The 20349-nt window shown below is 39.3% G+C and overlaps 1 protein-coding gene across 1 annotated transcript in view; it reads right to left on the bottom strand.

Moving 5' to 3' along the window:
• LOC120940565 (dynein heavy chain 5, axonemal-like) overlaps positions 1-20349 on the bottom strand; it is a 445728-nt gene that overhangs the window by 25902 nt on the left and 399477 nt on the right. The window contains exons 75-76 of the mRNA XM_040353506.1: positions 2422-2630; positions 1093-1314 (exon numbers count right to left, since the gene is read on the bottom strand). Of these exons, the coding sequence (XP_040209440.1) occupies positions 1093-1314; positions 2422-2630 (431 nt within the window). The remainder of the gene's footprint in view (positions 1-1092; positions 1315-2421; positions 2631-20349) is intronic.

Below are 20349 nucleotides of genomic sequence, written 5' to 3'. Positions count from 1 at the left end.
TTACAAGGTGATCGTTTACAAATCACTTTAACTCCACTTCCATATTTACACAATAAAAAGGTATTTTCCTAATTATATCAAACTAATAAACTGTACTGTACTGTACTATTCTTTCATCCTAGAAAACGGTTTATGTGCCAGGAAGTCCATGCATATTTGTGGTAAACCTACATTGTCTTAGGCAGACTAATGCCGCGTACACACAATCGGACATTCCGACAACAAAACAGTGGATCTTTTTCCGACGGATGTTGGCTCAAACTTGTCTTGCATACACATGGTCACACAAATGTTGTCGGAAATTCCGATCGCCAAGAACGCGGTCACGTACAACATGTACGATGGCACTAGAAAAGGGAAGTTCAATACCAAAACGCACCACCCTTTGGGCTCCTTTTGCTAATCTCGTGTTAGTAGAAGTTTTGTGAGAGACGATTCGCCCTTTTCAGTCTTGTGCTTTTCAGTCTGTTTCTGCTCCGTTTAGAAGAGCAGTCCGTTAGAAGAGAATGCGCTGCATTAAAAGATTAAAAAATTTGCAGCGTGGTGAATGTGCCATCTCTATTATTAACGCTAGTTTTACCAGACCGAGCGCTTCCGTCTCGTACTTGATTCAGAGCATGCGTGGAATTTTGTGCATCGGAATTGTCTACACACGCTGGGAATTTACGAAAACGGATTTTGTTGTCGGAAAATTTGAGAACTAGCTCTCAAATTTTTTTTGTTGTCGGGATTTTTAGACAGCAAATGTTTGATGGAGCCTACATATGGTCGGAATTTCCGTCAACAAGGTCCAGTCGAACATTGGTTGTCGTAAATTCCAATCGCGTGTACGCGGCATAAGACAAAACAAACTAAACATGTATTTTACACACATTTCAATAGCTATACCCATTTAAAGTGTCTCCATGTTCATATTTTTATATTTGCTCTATAAACTTTACGTTTTTTAATATTCTTTTATCTACTTTGATGCCTAGATATGAGCCTACCTTATCTCTTGTGCCTCTGTAACTGCAATCTTTAACCATATCTTCCTCCCTCCACCATACACACACACACACACACACACACACACACACAGTACTGCTGTACCTTTGGCTGAGCTTCCATAAGCTTTGTGTTTCTACGATCCCAGCCAGCACCATCAAGAAACAATCCGTATATGTAGACTCCACCAATATCAGCTGGAGGAGGGGCATTGACATCTTCTTTCATCATTCTGGTGACATCATTATATAAAATTACAGTGTCTAAGGCCCAGCCTTTTGATAAATTCATGCGTGTTGTTTCTTGTCTCATGGCTGTCAGAAATCCCTGTTTAGGGGGGAAAAAAATATGATGAAACAATTGCATTTTAACATGCTAATCAAAAAGTGGACTGAGATGTATGGAAAATGGTTAAGACAAAATGTTTTATGAACTGTTTTAGAAACACTGTGGCACTATAAAGAACACTCATTATTTGATCTAATCATATAAATCGCAAAAATGCTCACAGGCAAAAAAAAATATATATACTAAAAATTATAAAAAGATTTTAGACATTTTAGGTCTTATTTAACCTCCCTGGGGGTATGATTATTTCAGATTTTAGGTGCTGAAAGTGGTACCATTATTTTGCATGGAAATTTGGCGTTTTACATTGTAGGCCTGTAATTCTTAGGATTAACTCACTTAAATCTGTTCAAACAAGATTCTAGTAGACATCCCGGGTATGATAAAGTTTGAAAAACAAAATCATAAATTATAATAACAAAATAACTCTAAATAATTATTACAAATAATAACATAATTATAATAAAAATTATTCAATAATGAAATCAAATCAAAAAAACTGAAATTTGCTCAGTTGCAGAATTGTCGCTGTCATTACTTTTATTTTTTGATGACGAATTTCCCCACAAATCGCTATCGCTCAATTCTGCAAGTGATTCTAATTTATTATCGCTGTTTTCTAGCTGGTCTAAAACCACTTTTGACATAAAGGGACACTTTTTGGTTGCTATGGACAATCTCCAGTTTCCAGGAAAAGAAAGAACAGTTTTTATTATATAAAAGTACATGCAGGACACTGGGCAGACCACTAGGGACAAAGGGGGTGTGTATTTTTTTTTTTTTTGCCGATCTCCGCCCCCGTGCTTCATAACATCGCAGGGAACGGAGCTCGACGGCACACAGGCACTGTGTGAATCGAGCGAGGACACCGCTCGATCACACAGCAGAGAGGCATCGCAGGCTCCGGGGACAAGGTAAGTAATTCCCTGACTGTGGATGCTGCGAGGCGATCCCGAGTCTGGCTAGTGGGTTACCGCCGGGGGGGTTTGGAAATTCCACCCCGAGCCAGACTCAGTAATACCGCCCAGGGGGGTTAAATGCTATAATTTAAAAGAAAGGTGCAGTAAAGTAAAGTGAGTACAGTACCTGTGGATTAAAGAATCCAGTCATCCAGAACTGATTGGGACGCCCATCAAACAGCCAGCTCCTGAACTGCATATTTCTTTCCAGCAGTTCTGTAAACCAAAAACCTAAGGTGGCAGAATCCCAGGAAATCTTATACCAGAGCTTTGGGATTCTGGCATCAAACATGTTATCCAAGGCATCGCGCAAATCTTCTGACATAATAATGGTACCTGAGAAAAAAAAAAAAAACTATAATTAACATAAGCCATAGACAACAAAAATTATGCAAATGAAACAGCAGAAAAAAAAAATAGTAATACACTGGCTATCATTCATTAAAACAAAGAATTGAACAACCTTGGTGGAGACAGATTTACAAATTAGGGTAAGTTAAAAAATAAAGGCATACAAGAAATGCTATATCCAGAGCAACACTACTAAAAACTAGAAACTAAAAACCATTCACACTGTAGCCAAAGTTATAATGTTTCATATTCTATTAAATCCTTGCTCTGATCTATCAAAATGCCAGAAAACTGAACAGAAAGGTTTTACGTTAAAGCATAGAAGACATATAATTCATGGCAATCCGGTTCTACAAGTGTTGAAATAGGTGATGTTTGAGTGGTTGCAATTGGTTACAGCACATCTCTGCTATTATCACCGCCCAACTATAGGCCAAGATCTATATAAACAGAACAGATGACTTTTTCTGTGCCTTTTCCCCAGAGAGGACTAATACCAACAATGTAAAGATCACCGTTTTAATGTACCTATTTTTGCAATAGGCCATCCCATAAGCAACTTGTGAACCCCGGAGAATTACTGTAAATTAATTAAAGCTGCCTTTTTCCCTGGCAAACACAGTAACCAAAGACGGCACAAATCATGTGTAGGTCTCATCAGATGTGTATATGCCTTTCATTAGGCACTCTGGGACCTCAAAAACGCAATGGAATGCCGACCCAAATGGTGGCTTTCTTGGCAAAAGTTTTGGGCTGACTCACTCCTTTTCTACCTTCCTACATTGATTTTTAAAACAAGGCTTAGGACGAAATGCGTCAGCATTTTGCATAATGTTACTGCTGTAATGCTACAATAAAATTTTCTATGGAGAAGCTGTCAAGTTGCTGGTTTGTACTTGTTATGGATTCTCTGTGAACTCAATTAGCCAGAGCACCAACCACTCTGCACACTAACTACATTATACCGTGGTAGAGATTTATTTTGCTACATTTATTTTTAGATGCTGCTGACAAACATGTTATTGGCCACACAGAGTGGGACTGGTGTAGGCCTGAATCTTCTAAAAAAAAAAAAAAGCGTTGCATATTAGAGCATTCCAGGCTTTAGGTGCTGAGGAACAGAATGTTTGCATTTCATTTAGATAGACAGTCATTTTTGGATATTCTGCTTTAGATTTTTTTTGTATAATTGTGAAAGGCAATGTTATGCCAAATAAATGGATACCAAGCATGTCACGCTTAAAAATTGCACACACTCGTGGAATGGCACCCAACTTCAGTACTTAAAAAACTCCATAGGTGATGCTTTAATTTTCTTTACAGATTACATGTTTACAGTTACAGAGGAGGTCTAGTGCTATAATTATTGGTCTCGCTCTAATGATCGTGGCGTATGTAACCTGTGTGTATCTAGCTCTGATACTAGCCAGTGCCTCACCAGCCACTGACCTCACGACATGTCCCTGGTGAAGATTCTTGTAAAACACGCACTGTTGTTGGGTAGGAAAAAGAAGCACACAAACCATCTAAACAGTGTATAAAAAAAAAAACCTTCATATTGTTATTAAACAGCCAAAAAATCATAATTATATGGTGTCTATGGCATAGAAATTTGCACTGGTACAACTCCATAACAGACATTCACCTTACAAAGGATCACATATCATCCGTGGGCGTTGACATGTGACTTACAAGTAGAAATACTTTGATAAAAATAAATGGAGAATTTATGACTATGTGGGCTGTCTTCCAAGCACAAAAATCCTAGCGTGACTCCAGTAAGTTACAGCCAAGTATTGCAGCAGATAAATAGACTTGCACTCTTCTGAAAATAACAGTCTTATAGTACAGAGGATATGTCCTGGATTCCAATGAACCCTGCCTACTGTGAGAAGTATCTGCTTTATATGGCAGACTGCACAACCCAGAACTCCTAATTGTAAGGACTGCAAAGAATCCAAGATAGTTTTCATATGTAAACACAAGAATACAGTATTACCAAATACATAAGTATCCTTTACTAAACAAGCACAAGGCGATAAGGTTGTAAAATGTAAATGTTTAGAAAAGCATTATCGCACATATAGTCATTGAAGACATCCCGGGATGTAGAGAGGCAATAACATGTGACATTTGACCACAAAAGTGATTATTAGCAAGAATAGTAGAGAGACTTGCCCAAAGAGCTCTATACAAGGACACTTCTGCTAATAGCATTACATTGCCAGGTTTAATTAAGTAATTAGGGATAAAGCATTCTTACATTTCTAATTCTGTATCCATTTATGTATAACACAGAGAAGTAGGTGCTGCTCAGTGCAAGGATGTCACCATATATCGATATGTATACTGTTGTAAATAGACAGTTATCTATCAATTATATTTCAAAGTGTTTTTACGTTATAGGAGCTGCCTGATTCACTGGATGATCCACAGAATAAAAGTAGTCATCAATAAAAGTGATCAGTTAAAATGATGGGAATTACGCAATAGTTGAAGGACAACAGCAAATAAAAAAATAAAAAAATAGCACATGCAATTGCTACACAAGCCATGTTGTAATTTAATGTTATTAAAAATTACCTTTTTCTTTTCAATCTGCTGAAATCTTCTGCATAATTCAATGTGAATATGCAACCTGGAAGTGTTCTATACAACATTGTACAGAACATCCCTATAAATGTAATTTCTTACTTGTGTGATTGGCTAACTGATTACCCAGAATTTAAATTTCATGCACCCTTTGCTATGGGAATAACATTTCTGATGAGATACTCTCCAACAGTTAATTCACTTCTAAAGGAATTAAGACACTGCATGTTTTAATTGTAATAAACCAGTCCCTCCCATTCAGAATCAGTAGCCAAAGGCAGGGCCGCCATCAGGAATTATGGGGCCCCTTACACAGCTTCAGGCATAGGCCCCCTGGAGCAGAGAACCGGGGGGGGGGGTGCTGCCGCCTGGGCTGGGCCCTTTAATTAAAAAAAAGGGACCTCTTAAAACTGGACTCACTGCTGTTGTCTTAACTTACTTACTCTCTAGGGGACCCCCTTTTTTTTCCTTACCATGCCTGCTTTGTTAACTACCCTCCCTTTCCTCAGGTGCCTGCCCTAACTTGATTGCAGAGAATTACAAATCCTTTGGCAGGCAAAACAATTTACATATTTGTATGTAAAGTGCAACTTCACCTTTTCAGAAAAAAATAAAAGGTGATCTAACATCTTAAATCCTAAACACCCCCCCCCCCCCCAAAGCCCCACTGCACTTGCATCTGTGGGTGATACAATTTCACTGTATAAGTGGCCCGATGCAGCGGTCTTATTTCGCTAAAGACACCAGGATGGATCAGAGCAGTTCTATTTGGTCAGCACCAGCACATGGCTGCACTGACCAATCAAACCACTCCGATTTGTCCCGGTGCCCCTAAGGAAAGACGAGGAACAACAGTGCTGTTTTTATATGACAGGACTGCTGCACCAGGCTTCATGGACAGTGAAACTATCACCCACAGAGGTAAGTGCAGCACCTGGGGAGGTGGTGAGGATGTAGGATGTCAGTTCAACTTTTTTCTCAGGAGGTTAGGTTTTTCTCACTAAACTATTTTTGTTTAATCAATACAGTATTTGTCTGAAAAAAATTGGAAGATCAAGACTACGCGCGCTCAGAAACCAAAGAATACATTACAATACAGTACAACACATTAATCAAAAATTCCAGTGATCTAGAATTTTTGCCTCTACATGTGAGGCACTCACATCTAGATCACTGGAATTTTTGATTGACCTCAGCAGCGCCATTTCCCAAATTAATTTTGTCACAATGCCTTTTAAAGCCAACACTGCACCCCACTACCTTGTGTGGCTGCTTTCCTAGCTGTAAATATTCATTACTATCCCCACAACATCTCACTGGATGATTTACTCCTACATCTCCTGGAGACCTTGGTGAGACATCCCCACTGTATCTCTTCCATGCAACACCTGAGCTGTTTATTCTCTTTATGGAGGGTTTTGTTTTGGAGAGAGTGACACCATCATTCTGATGATCTTCAGCTAAAATGCGGTACAGTCTTTTTAGACAAATACTGTATAATGCATATTGGACACTGGATTGAGCCGACAATCACAGGAAGTTACAGTATTAGAGAAAATACAGGAAACATTTGTGCCAGACTGCCTTTAGTAAATCAACCTCATATTGTACATGAGGTTGGATGAAATGTTGGTGAGATATGAATAGCAATTGTATGTACATAGACACAGTCGAGATGCAAGAGAAGCTGACGTGTGTCCTTTTGTAATATTAAACATTTTTCACAAGAGAAGAGAGAAAAACCAGTACAAGGAAAATGGAGAGTTGAGGGAAAGAAAGAGAGGGTACAAGAAAAGAAAGACAGGGTACAGGAAGGGAAAGAGAGAGGGTAGGAGAAGGGAAATTGATAGATAGGGAAAGGGGGAGGTCAAATCACTCACCCCCAACCCAAAGCAACATTATACCCCTGACTACTGCTTTTCTAAAGCTAGATGTAGATCTTGAAGGCAACTTGGGTCCTTGTAAGCTGTCCCAGGGGACCACACTTTTAGGATTTTACCAAGCAAGTTCTGAAACATAGCAGTCAATCATGCCTATTATTCTCTACAAAACTTTCTGGTGATTCAAGGTTTAAGCTCTTGTGATTGACTGGTAAGTGTAAAAGTGGATGAGACATGTTCATGCTGAAATTTGGTTGAAGCATGAACAGGTTTATTATGTAGCTGGGCTTTTCACTGGTGTAATATAGTTCTATTTTTACTGTAAGTGGCATATATGTATCCACAGCCCTAGTAATAGGTTTAACCCAATGGAATCCCCAGGACATAAAAGCCAATATGTGATTTAACTTGCACCTGAATGCATAGGCCCAGATTCTCAAAGGACTTACGATGGCGCAGCGCCATGTACGCCATCGTAAGTCCTAATCTGGGCCGTCGTATCTATGCGACTGATTCAGTTACGCATAGATATCCATTAAATACGACGTTTACGTTAGGCTTTTCCCGGCGTAAAGTTGCCCCTGCTATATGAGGCGCAGCCAATGTTAAGTATGGCCGTCGTTCCCGTGTCGAAAATTTAAAAACGTACGTCGTTTGCATAAGTCGTCCGTGAATGGGGCTGGACGTAATTTACGTTCAGGTCGAAACCAATGACGTCCTTGCGACGTCATTTGGAGCAATGCACACTGGGATATTTTAGGGACGGCGCATGCGCAGTTCGTTTGGCGCGGGGACGCGCTTCATTTAAATGAAACACGCCCCCTACCCGCCTAATTTGAATTCCGCCGGGTGTTTTATGCTACGCCGCCGCAACTTTACAGGCAAGTGCTTTGTGAATAAAGCACTTGCCTGAAAAACTTGCGGCGGCGTAACGTAAATGACATACGTTACGCCGCCACAGAGATACGCACGATGTACCATAATATGGCCTATAATCTGTCTAGACATCTAGACACACCCCAATGAATACACTGCTATCTATCACACATGTGCAGTGGTGAGCCACTTGTAAAATCCATATATTTTCAAACCACATTACAAACCTTCATAAGTGCTTCAAATCATAATTGTGGTCCATGACCATACCATACATGATTTACACAGTCTGCAAAAAGAATATAATCTTTACCTTATAATCTGGTATAATAAAATACAACCACATTAGTTTATTTTATTAGACATTAGTCTTTATGCAGAAAATGTATACTCATCTGCTTATTGTTTTACTGCTTAGTCTTTACAGGGTTTAGAGGGAACACTAAAGGTTCTGACAGGAATTTGGATATGTATATTTGCATTGCACAGTGGCATTCAGAGGCACTAACTGTACCAAAGGATAAAAGTAAGTGTGAATGAAATACATTTATACAGATTAATTTTAAAGCTACTTTTATCGTTTGACCTTCAAAGCCATGCACAGAATTATAGCTTTCTACATAAAGGTACATCTGTTAGCTGCTGAGCTACATTTGGAGCAACTGAGAATTCTGTCACTACAGCTATCTGTCAATGCCTGCAGCCTGAGTCAGTGCTATGGAATGGAACAGCTCAATGCAATTTAAAATGACTAAAGACGAAAGCAAAGAACCTTCAACCTTGGCCATCTTATAGGGGAGTGCAAAAGCAAGTGATTCTTGCTATTCACTCTGTATCCAATATGTTCTTAGATACATTTACATGTTTTTAGGAGCCTGTGTGACAAATAAAGGCCTCTCATTTAAATTATTCATTTATTATTTTGGACACAGAAATACCAATAGACACTGGTCTCCAAAATCCAGACATGTATTTTCAAAGTTTGTTCAGACAAACACATTGACAAATTATAGTACTTGTTCATGGATCCTTCCAAGAAGTGTTCAAAATAAAACCAATAGTATATATATATATATATATATATATATATATATATATATATATATATATATATATATATATATATATATATATATATATATATATATATATATTTTTTTTTTTTTTTTTTTTTTCAAATATCATACTAGATTTGGTTACGTAAAGATCAGCTACAGGTCCAAATACTCGATATCAGGTAAAAATGTTCTTAAAAATGCAAACTTCAAGCAAACATACAGCAAGCTATATTGTTAGAATACATACATGGCAACTGTTTGGCAAATCTGTCCAGCCAATAATGAGATGCAGACAATCTGCCTGCCAGAGAGGCAAGTAAGGCTGGTGACCCAACTTCTATCCACTGCAGTTATCCAGTGATAGGTAGGCCATGCCCCTGTCCCCAGACCATAATTGGACAGTAAAGAGGCAGCAGAAGCTGACTGGTAAGCGCATGTTCCCTGACAACACATTGCTACAGTGCCAAAGCCCGATTGGCTCAGAGTACTGACTCACTTTTTCCTAGTCCGGTTGTGTAGGGGACTGCAGGAGACCGATAACAAGCCTGATAGTCTCAACTTAAAGCAGAACTTCAGCAAAAAGTGATGTTCATCTCATCCTCTTCCTCCCTCCAGACTAACACACTTGCAGTTTTTTTTAACTTACAAGTACCTGCTATCATTATCTCAAACCTGACCTGTGAGAAAAACGTGTGCTTGGCACATCCCCTTTACCCACACTGCCTGTAGCCTCCTGGGACACATCACACATCCCAGGAGGCTGCATAACCAGTCTCATTAGGACCCTTTCTCACGGGAGCCTCAGTTTTGCAGAATCCGTTTGCTCAGCGAGCGATCGTTCCGCTGATTCCTGCTGAGCAGGCAGTTGACAGGTCTGTCTCCGCTCACTGTACAGAGCAGAGGCAGACACAGTCCCACTCTCCTCTATGGGGAAATAGGGTGAAAATGGACCCCCCCCCCCCAGGCCATTTTCATCCAATCCTGTCTGATCCGCCAGATGGATGGAAAATATGACCACCATCCGTCTGGATTAGGCATCTTTCACTGCCATGTCTTGCACATGTGCAGTGGTGAGCCAACTGTGAGACATCATAAAGTCACAACCAGCTCCAAAATCTAACACTGGGTATACACATTCAGTCTTTTTTTTGTTTGTTTAACCAGCGAGTTGAATAAAAAAAATCCCCACACCAACACAACAATGTGTGATGCGAGGATCTCTCCTGCTGTGCTATTGTATTCTGACAGGGGGACTTCCCCCCCTTGCCAGAATATACTGATCAAAATGCTGGTTTTCCAGCTAGATCATTCAACAGAAGCCAATCATTAGAACAGCTTCTGTTGAACAGACAGTGGTACACATATACTCCACAATCCAGCAGACACGATCCATATGGATTTTCCCAGAATAACGAGACACAAGCTCTGTTCTCTGGTTCCAAACGAATGAATACTTGAATGGTAAACTCAGCTCTTCTTATACAGTTAGCAACCAAATATGGACAATGACTCAACTCCACCCACAACATGACACAATGAACTTCAATACACATTCCTTTAGATGCAAGTCAGACTTTCTGGCACCAAATCTACATGAGTCAATTACTATAGCTGACATGGCAGACATCATGACTTTTAGAGTGTGTTAACTCACAACACATATTAGCATCAATAGAACTTTCACACAATACAGGGTTAGTTAGCATAGCACCATGAAATATCTTAGGAGCCAGGCTTAATTAACACAATAGAATGCAATCACAGCAAGCTTTCATCATTACAGCCAGGTAGTTGGAGGCGATTAACATCAATTAACATCTTAACAGTAGCAGACTTAATTAGCACCTCAACAGTCTATGTTCCACATTGAAGGAGACACTCTCCTATTGACCTGTTGTGGTCAGAATTAACAACTTGTAATATTTCAAGATATCCTGCAATACATGAATTATCATTACTGTCCCATCTCATGTAATTCATGATATAATTTCTCAGTCATCCTATGCCCATATTGGACATAGGATGACCCTAGACCCAAGAGTCATTGGTGAAGCTGAAACAGGAGTACCCCACACCCTGCAAGAGCCTCTGGGTCCCACGGGCCCTCCCGTTACAGGGTTGTAAAGGTAAAACATTTTTTCCCTAAATAGCTTCCTTTACCTTAGTGCAGCCCTCCTTCACTTACCTCATCCTTCGATTTTTCTTTTAAATGTCCTTATTTCTTCTGAGAAATCCTCACGTCCTGTTCTTCTGTTGTGTAACTACACACCGTAATGCAAGGCTTTCTCCCTGGTGTGGAGAAAGCCCCTTGAGGGGGGAGAAGCGGGCAGGAGTGTTAGGACGCCCACTAACACACTGCTCCTTTCTCTATCTGCAAAGTAGAGAGTGTCCTGACACTCCTGCTTTCCCCCTCCCCCTCAAGAGGCTTTCTCCACACCGGGGAGAAAGCCTCGCATTACGGTGTGTAGTTACAGCCAGAAGAACAGGAAGTGAGGATTTCTCAGAAGAAATAAGGACATTTAAAAGCAAAATGGAAGGATGAGGTAAGTGAAGGAGGACTGCACTAAGGTAAAGGAAGCTATTTAGGGGAAAACATGTTTACCTTTACAAACCCTTTAAGATGCCAGATCACTGAAGCCTGCAAAGACTCTGCTGCAGAGAGGACAGCGCTGGACTCAATGAAATTCTAACTATTTGTAAAAACTGACTTTTAATCCTTTACAATCAAAGTGAAGTTTAATCCTTTAGTTCATTGAAAGAAAACATGTAAATTATTTTTGCATTATATTGTGTTTTTGGAATTCTGCTATAATACACAGTAAAATATTATCAGGTACAATAACATTTTGGGAAGACTGCCCCCATTCAATGGGGCGGATTTACTGAAGGCAAATAGCCCATGCACTTTGCAAGTGCAGCTGCACTCATTTTCCCCAGAGCTTAGTAAATGTTGTAGAGCCGATTGTTTCCTAAACCCACCAATGTTAGATCAAACAAGTAAAATATATATTTTTGCAAACTTTTACTTTTTTACACTGTAACATAGAGGTAAAGTATGTCACAGCATCCCAATAGTTTGCAAACAAATATACTTTGCTTTGGTTTACTCTAAGGTTTAAAAGAATTAAAAGAAAAATAGATGCCATCTGCCTCCTAGCAGGCCAGTTGTCTGGTATCTTGGCATCTTTTAGATTACTAAGAAAATCTACAGATTACCATATGCTCCAGCTGTCCTGTAGTCAACATTTCCCTGCCCGGCTTCATCTAATCCTTCTAAGCTTTCAGCGTAGGAGGTGAAGGAATGAACAGATCCTCTCCTATTGAGCTCTTTACTTTCTGCATTAGTCAGTGTCAGGTCCAGAGGCATGCTGCCTTCATTCAATTCAAGGCCAACAGTTTGATTCAAACTAGCAATACATCCCTGCCAAGAAGTAAAACTCTGCATCTCCAAGCGATTCAAACTTTGAAGAAGTACAACCATGTAATGATAAAAAAAAAAAAATCACTTTTAATAAGAGAACTTGTTAAAGTATAAGAAACAGTATGATCATATTTTTTCTTTTCTATTCCAAAGCACATTTTTAAGACCAAAATGAGGCAAGAGGAGATTCTGTGTTCATAATATTGGAATGCGCACAAAAAAAGTGTGAACTGACAATCTTTTGCCCTAAACATTCTCTTATAAATTTATTTTTTTCTTCAAACTGGCAATGAAAGGTGGGTATAGTTAAGACACTTTTACTCTTTAGCCATTTTTTTATTTCTCTGGTGTCTTACAAGAACTAAAAATACAATTTTCTTCAGACACAAAGGGGGTGATTTACTAAAACTGCAGAGGGCAAAATATGGTGCATCTGTGCATGGTAGCCAGTCAGCTTCTAACTTCAGCTTGTTTATTAAAGCTTTGAGTAAATAATGGTTTGATTTCTATGCAGAGATGCACAAGATTTTGCACTCTCTAGTTTTAGTAAATCAACCCAATAGCCCCTAGTTTCCCTTCCCATTAAACTGTCCCCATTAATTTTTTGGTCTCAGGTAATATATTGCCGGTACCAGTGTGCATTTGTTCAAAGCATTTGGAATTAATATTGATTACCTGTACACCCTAAAATACATACAGTATATACACTATATTGTCAAATATATTGGGACGCCTGACTTTACACGCACATGAACTTTAATGGCACCCCAGTCTTAGTCCATAGGGTTCAACATTGAGTTGGCCCACCTTTTGCAGCTATAACAGCTTCAGCACTTCTGGGAAGGAAGCCCACAAGGCTTAGGAGTGTGTCTATGGGAAACATTTGACCATTCTGACAGAAACGCATTTGTGAGGTAGGCACTAATGTTGGATGAGAAGGCCTGACTCACAGTCTCCACTCTAATTCATCCCAAATGTGTTCTATTGGGTTGAGGTCTGAACTCTGTGGAGGACAGTGAAGTTCCTCCACCCCAAACTCACTCATCCATGTCTTTATGGACCTTGTTTGTGCACTGGTGAGCAATCATGTTGGAACAGGAAGGGACCATCCTCAAACTGTTCCTTCAAAAGTTGGAAGCATGAAATTGTCCAAAATGTCTCGGTATGCTGATGCCTTAAGAGTTCCCTTCAGTGGAAAAGGGGCCAAGCCCAACCCCTCGAAAACAACCCCACGCCATAATCCCCCCTCTACCAAATGATTTGGACCAATGATTTTTTTCACACAAATAGAGCTTTCTTCTGATGATATTTAGTAACCACTTTATTTTTATTTTTTTTGCTAAATAGACGAAAAGGACCAACAATTTTGAAATGTCTGAGATGGATGTAGATCCAGCAGGAGAGACTGATGTCATGGGCAGTAAAGTCGGGCAGCTGCAGCTAGGAGGGTTGGCAGGGCCTGAAGAGGACTGACTGGGAGTAGTAGTCCACCAAGTTCAGCTAGCACTAAAGACTTTCCTATTTTTGTTGCTACACTAAAGGGGCCCACAGTCCATGCCTGCATATGGCAGTTGCTAAGGCTTGGCCAGAGTCAGGCCTAACCATGTGCTAGCTGTACCAGGAACCAAGTATAGTACAGGAGAGAGAGGAAGAGTCTGCAAATAAGCATTGTGCTGGAGGAAACTGGAACTCTGGTGTAATTAGAGGTTCCATCTGATCACTTTATACTATTAACTTTGGGCATTCCATAATTTCCCTTACCCTATCCAAGTTCAAAATCCCTCAATAAAAACACAAAACAAACATACAGATGTTCATTATCTCAAGAGTGACTGGGGAGGGAATTCCAGGCTGGGCAGGGTGACAGGTACACATTATTCAGCAGCCCCTACGGGGATACCGGCTAAATAATTTTGACCTATACTACAGACATACCAATAGTCACAAACATCCATGAAGGTACATGATTTTACAGCTTAGGGGGAAGAGGTTTAAGGCTCTAAGTAGGCCCCATGCATCTGTTTATTATGATTCCCCTTCAGGATTAGAAAAAAACAGTCACAGCTTATATGAAAACTGTAGAGAATTTGGCCCAGTCAGCATGGTCATGGGTAAGTAGAAGCACTGGGCTAAAAAAAATTGCTTTTATTTCCAAACATTCACAAACAGGCAATCATCATATTCTAGCATTTTCCAAAATGGATTGTTTGTGTGGGCTGGTATGAATTCCAGATGGCTTCTAAACCTTAAATAGCTATTTTTTCTGAAATATTAAAGACAAAAAGTGTCAACTTTCAACAATTCAGATACAAATGTAATATTTCCATGACACTTTCCTAAGATATCTGAAGTTGCACCCTGCATTTCTTTCTCAGTTGCCACATAAAATCAAAGACGGACATGCCATACCCAAAGATGACTGTCCAGACACAAATTTATTCAGAAATAAAGGGATTTATTACCGGTACATGCACCTTTATAATACCTTTTATCCTATTTTTGAATAAATTTGTGTCTAAAAGATAAATTTCTGGTGTGGCGCAGCAATCTAAAGCCATGTACACACGATCGGTTTGTCCAATGAAAAAAGACAGACGGACTGTTTTCATCGGACAAACCGATCGTGTGTGGGCCCCATCGGTCTTTTTTCCATCGGTGTAAAAAAAAAAAATAGAACATGTTTTAAATTTTTCCTATGAATAAAAAACGATAGGAAATTCTGATCGTCTGTGTGGAACTCCATCGTAGAAAAATCCACGCATGCTCAGAATCCGGTCGACGCATGCTCGGAAGCATTGAACTTCATTTTTCTCGGCTCGTCGTAGTGTATTACATCACCGTGTTTTGGCACGGTCAGAATTTAGTCTGATAGTGTATATGCAAGACTGATGAAAGTCAGCTTCATCGGATATCCGACGAAAAAATCCATCGGATTTGATTCCATCAGAAATACAATCATGTGTATATGGCTTTAGACTCTCTGTTACAAACTGAAAGGCTTCACTGCTGGTTTCCCTTACCACGAATGGTGGTGGCAGCACCCGAGAGCCGATCGGAAAGTCGGTTTGGGTGCACACTTTGTAGGATCCTTGGACAGGCAAGTATCCTAATATTAAAAGTCAGCAACTACAGTATTTGTGGCTGCCGACTTTTAATTTTTTGATGTGGGGGGCGGGATCTCCTCTTTAACATTGTGTAACAATCGTAAAATATGGCGATATAGCAGATGTTTTGGGGACTTGAAAGGTCCCTTTATCAAGGCAACATATTGAGGTCTGGTCACTATGCTGACTTGAGAAAGACAAAACCTTTTAAAGTGAAGCCAACATCCTTTTCATGTCAACTCCTTTTGTGCATGGGGTGGTGCCTGGATTCTAGCCAAAGACAGACCAGGCTATAAGCAAGATCCCAAACTTCCCAAATTTAGATTGAACCCTGCCCCTTCTAAGTATTAGTCCTTAGCCCTGCCACTCAAGAGTTCAATGTCAGAACCTCATAGGCCACTAGAGACACAGAAATGTTATAGTTGAATGGATTGTTGGGCAACTTGGATTAGACTTGTACACATCCTAGAATTCAGGGTCATGTGCAAGCATAAAATAATCTCAAGCCAGGCAGTGGTACATCGTAATTTGGAATGTTACACTTTCCAATTTGGTGGCTTTTAATAACATTATATTTTTACTGAGTTGAACCTGTCGATCTATCACTTATAAGTTGCATACTACTTAGGTAACCATTTCAGTTCATTCTGATAAATAAAACAAACTTAACCACCTCCCGCACACGCTATAGCTGAAAGATGACTACAGAGCCGGCCTTAATTGCCGGGAGGGTATCCATGTACATTCTCTCGAGAAGGTGCCGCACACGCACCCCCTTTAGGGTACGCGTGGCACGCTCTGTGATCCGAGAGTGATCACAGATCAGACTAAGGGGCCGATCCCGGCCCCCTACCACCTCAGCCAATGACAGCTGATCACGTGATGATTATGTGATTAGAGGCTTCTGTCATAGGGACATCGGCCTCGATCACAGAGAGCCAGTGCTGCTATGCTTTGCGCACCAGTGCCTGCCAGTTCCACCTATCAATGCTCACCAGTGCCACCTATCAGTGCTGACAAACAGTGCCTCATCATCAGTGCCACCTATCACTGCTGCCTATCAGTGTCACCTACCAGTGCCTATCAGTGCCACTTCTCAGTTCCCATCAGTGCCACCTATCAGTGCAGCCTATCAGTTCCCATCAGTGCCACCCATAAGTGCAGCCTATGAGGCCTGATAGTAATATTTTTCTATAGCAAAGGGAATAATGAATTGATAATCAGGTCAAAAGCAGATTTTGAAATATGTTAGAAAAACTCCATGTCCAATTGGCGATTCATAACTAGTTTATTGGAACTATTCCCACAAGCTTTATCATGGCACTGAACCTTAAACCAACAGTGATGGTGAAATATTAACATCATCACTGAACCAGGATTGAAACCAGTCTCTACACAAATGCATGCTGCTGTGTTTTATATTTAAAAAAAATTTAACGAACGTGTGTGGGCAACATCGTTTTAATGATGAAGTTGGAAAAAAAATATTTTCTTCTAGAGGCTGAAAAACTTTGTTTTTTATATGCCGAAAAATGATCGTGTGTACGCGGCATGACATCATCCAAAAAAATTGGGATAATTTTACTGTTTTTTTATTTTTTATTAATGAAAATGGGTTTGAAAGACCGCTGTGCAAATACTGTGTGACATAAAAAAAAAATCAACAATCTCCATTTTATTCTTGAGGGTCTCTGCTAAATAAAAATGATTTTTTATATATATATATATATATATATAAATTTGACATTTGGTGCTTACAAGTTAAAATTCATATTTCTTGCTAGAAAGTTACTTAGAACCCCCAAACATTATATATATATATATATATATATATATATATATATATATATATATATATATATATATATATATATATATATATATATATATATATATACACACATACACACACACACACATAATGTTTGGGGGTTCTACCAAACATTATATATAAGAACCCCCAAACATATATATATACATAATGTTTGGGGGTTCTAAGTAACTTTCAGCAAAAAATACGAATTTTAACTTGTAAGCACCAAATGTCAAAAATAGGCTTAGCAATGAAAGGGTTAATCATTGACCTTAGTGAGTACACCAAGCAAGAGCCTATGGAGCTTTGACGTTTTTTGCAGCCTATGAAGTTTTCTAAAACATCTGGTCAAACAAAAGCAGTCAAATGGTTAAAAAAATAAGACTGTATTAAAATGTACCACAACTAAATCAAGCCAAACAAAATTAACTATTGTTAAGCAACACCAATCTGAAAAGAAAAAAAACACAACAAACATTCAGCATTACGAGTGCAGAGTACCAAGTGCCTAAAAAACCCAATGAGGTGGTATACAGATTGACCTCTACACCGACTCTTCCTCCTCACTTGTCAATATAAAATTCAGCAGTTCAATACAAGTGTATTCTGACAAGTATCAAGCAGAAGTGTGCATTGACACAAAAACACCTATAACCCCTGTGTCTGCACATAATCTAGAAGAACATTACAGAGGAAAAGAATATATTTCATTTTAAAACAGCTTACACATTTTAATTATGTTATTTTTAGAAAAGTATTATCAGGAAAATAAATGCACGGACATGGATAACTGCAAATTGAGTGAAAATATCAGCAATCTGTAAATAAACACTTTATTAGCTTTCAATTTTATACAATTTTTTTTTCTTCAGTAAATATGTGTCTGCAAAGTTGTGCACACACTACTATCTAAGAAAAAAAAGGAACTGAGATGTTAAAGAGTCTTTCTCCAGCGCATGCATTTCAACATAAGTCTTCCCATAATAATGTATGTGCATTGAACATATATAATGCATGCTATTTACCTGTATAAGCCTCCCTTGTGTACATATTCAAAGATCCCTGAGCCTGGTGCTGGGTACAACCATCTTAAATGTGAAGTCAGAAGAACCAGAGTGGTCATTCGTGCCTCTGCCTTTGAGTGTCACTCTTGTTACATATATAGTTACATAGTATGAGAGGTTGAAAAAAGACCAACCTATGTGTGTGATTTTATGTCAGTATCACATTGTATACCCCTGTATGTTGCAGTCGTTTAGGTGCTTATCTAATAGTTTCCTGTTGATGCTCCCTGCTGAAACCACAGCATGTGGAAGGGAATTCCTCATCTTTGCCGCTCTTACAGTAAAGAACCCTCTATGCAATTTAAGGTTAAACCTTTTTTCTTATAATTTTAATGATTGGCCATGTGACTTATTAAACTCCCTTCTGTGGAAAAGTTTTATCCCTATTGTGGGGTCACCAGTATGGTACAGTAAAACCTTGGATTGCGGGCATAATTCATTCCAGAAACATGCTTGTAATCCAAAGCACTCTTATATGAAAGCAAATTTCCCCATAAGAAATAATGGAAACTCAAATGATTTGTTCCACGACCATTTATTCACAAGTCCTTCAGTTTATAGTCCATATAAAAAGATTATAGCAATGTGACCAGGTTGTGTAACTATAAAATGTCCATTCACAAATGGAAGCCTCCACAAGGGGATTAGAAGCAAAATCCAGCAGGAACTACAGTATAAAACAGAAGAGAGGCACCTCTAAGTGTAGCGATATGTTGCTAAATATTGTACCTTCATTAACCACTTAACCCCCGGACCATATTGCTGGTTAAAGACCAGAGCACTTTTTGCGATTCGGCACTGCAACGCTTTAACAGAAATTTCGTGCGACGTGGGTCCCAAACAAAATTGGCGTCCTTTTTTCCCCACAAATAGAGCTTTCTTTTGGTGGTATTTGATTACCTCTGCGTTTTTTAGTTTTTGCGCTATAAACAAAAATAGAGCGACAATTTTGAAAAAAAATGAATATTTTTTACTTTTTGCTATAATAAATATCCCCCACATATATTTAAAAAACATTTTTTTTACTCAGTTTAGGCCGATTCGTATTCTTCTACAAAAATCACAATAAGCGTTTATTGATTGGTTTGCGCAAAAGTTATAGCGTTGACAAAATAGGGGGTATTTTTATGGAATTTTTATTAATAATTTTTTTACTAGTAATGGCGGTGATCAGCGATTTTTTTCGGTACTGCGACATTATGGCGGACACTTCGGACACTTTTGACACATTTTTGGGACCATTGGCATTTTTATAGCGATCAGTGCTATAAAAATGCATTGGATTACTATAAAAATGCCACTGGCAGTGAAGGGGGTAACACTAGGGGGGCAGGGAAGGGGTTAAGTATGCTTCCTGGGTGTGTTCTAACTGTAGGGGGGTGGCCAGAGAGAATAAGTTCAGTGCTTGTAACTTTTTTTCAAAACTAACATCCTCCAGTCCCTTTATTAGTTTTGTTGCCCTTCTCTGTACTCGCTCCATTTACAGCACATCCTTCCGGAGGACTAGTGCCCAAAACTGCACAGCATACTCCAGGTGCAGCCAGACCAGAGTCTTGTAGAGTGGGACAAGTACCGGTTTATCTCTTGAGTAAATCCCCTTTTTAATGCATGCTTTGTTAGCAGCAGCTTGGCATGGCATGCCATTGCCGAGCCCATCTACTAGGACCCCCAAGGTCCTTTTCCATCCTAGTTTCCCCAGTGGTTCTCCCCAGATTGAGTAGATTGCATTAATATTTTTGCCACACAAATGCATTATTTTTAATTTTTCCACATTAAACCTAATTTTCCATGTAGTTACCCACCCCATTAATTTGTTCAGGCCTACTTCCAAGGTTTCCACATCCTGCGGAAAAGTTATTGCCCTGCTTAGTTTAGCATCATCCGCAAATACAGAGA

This window comes from Rana temporaria, chromosome 5, assembly GCF_905171775.1.
Source record: "Rana temporaria chromosome 5, aRanTem1.1, whole genome shotgun sequence".
In the NCBI taxonomy this organism is placed as follows: domain Eukaryota; kingdom Metazoa; phylum Chordata; class Amphibia; order Anura; family Ranidae; genus Rana; species Rana temporaria.
The sequence above is the reverse complement of the archived record's forward strand: the minus strand, read 5'-3'. Positions and strand labels throughout refer to the sequence as shown.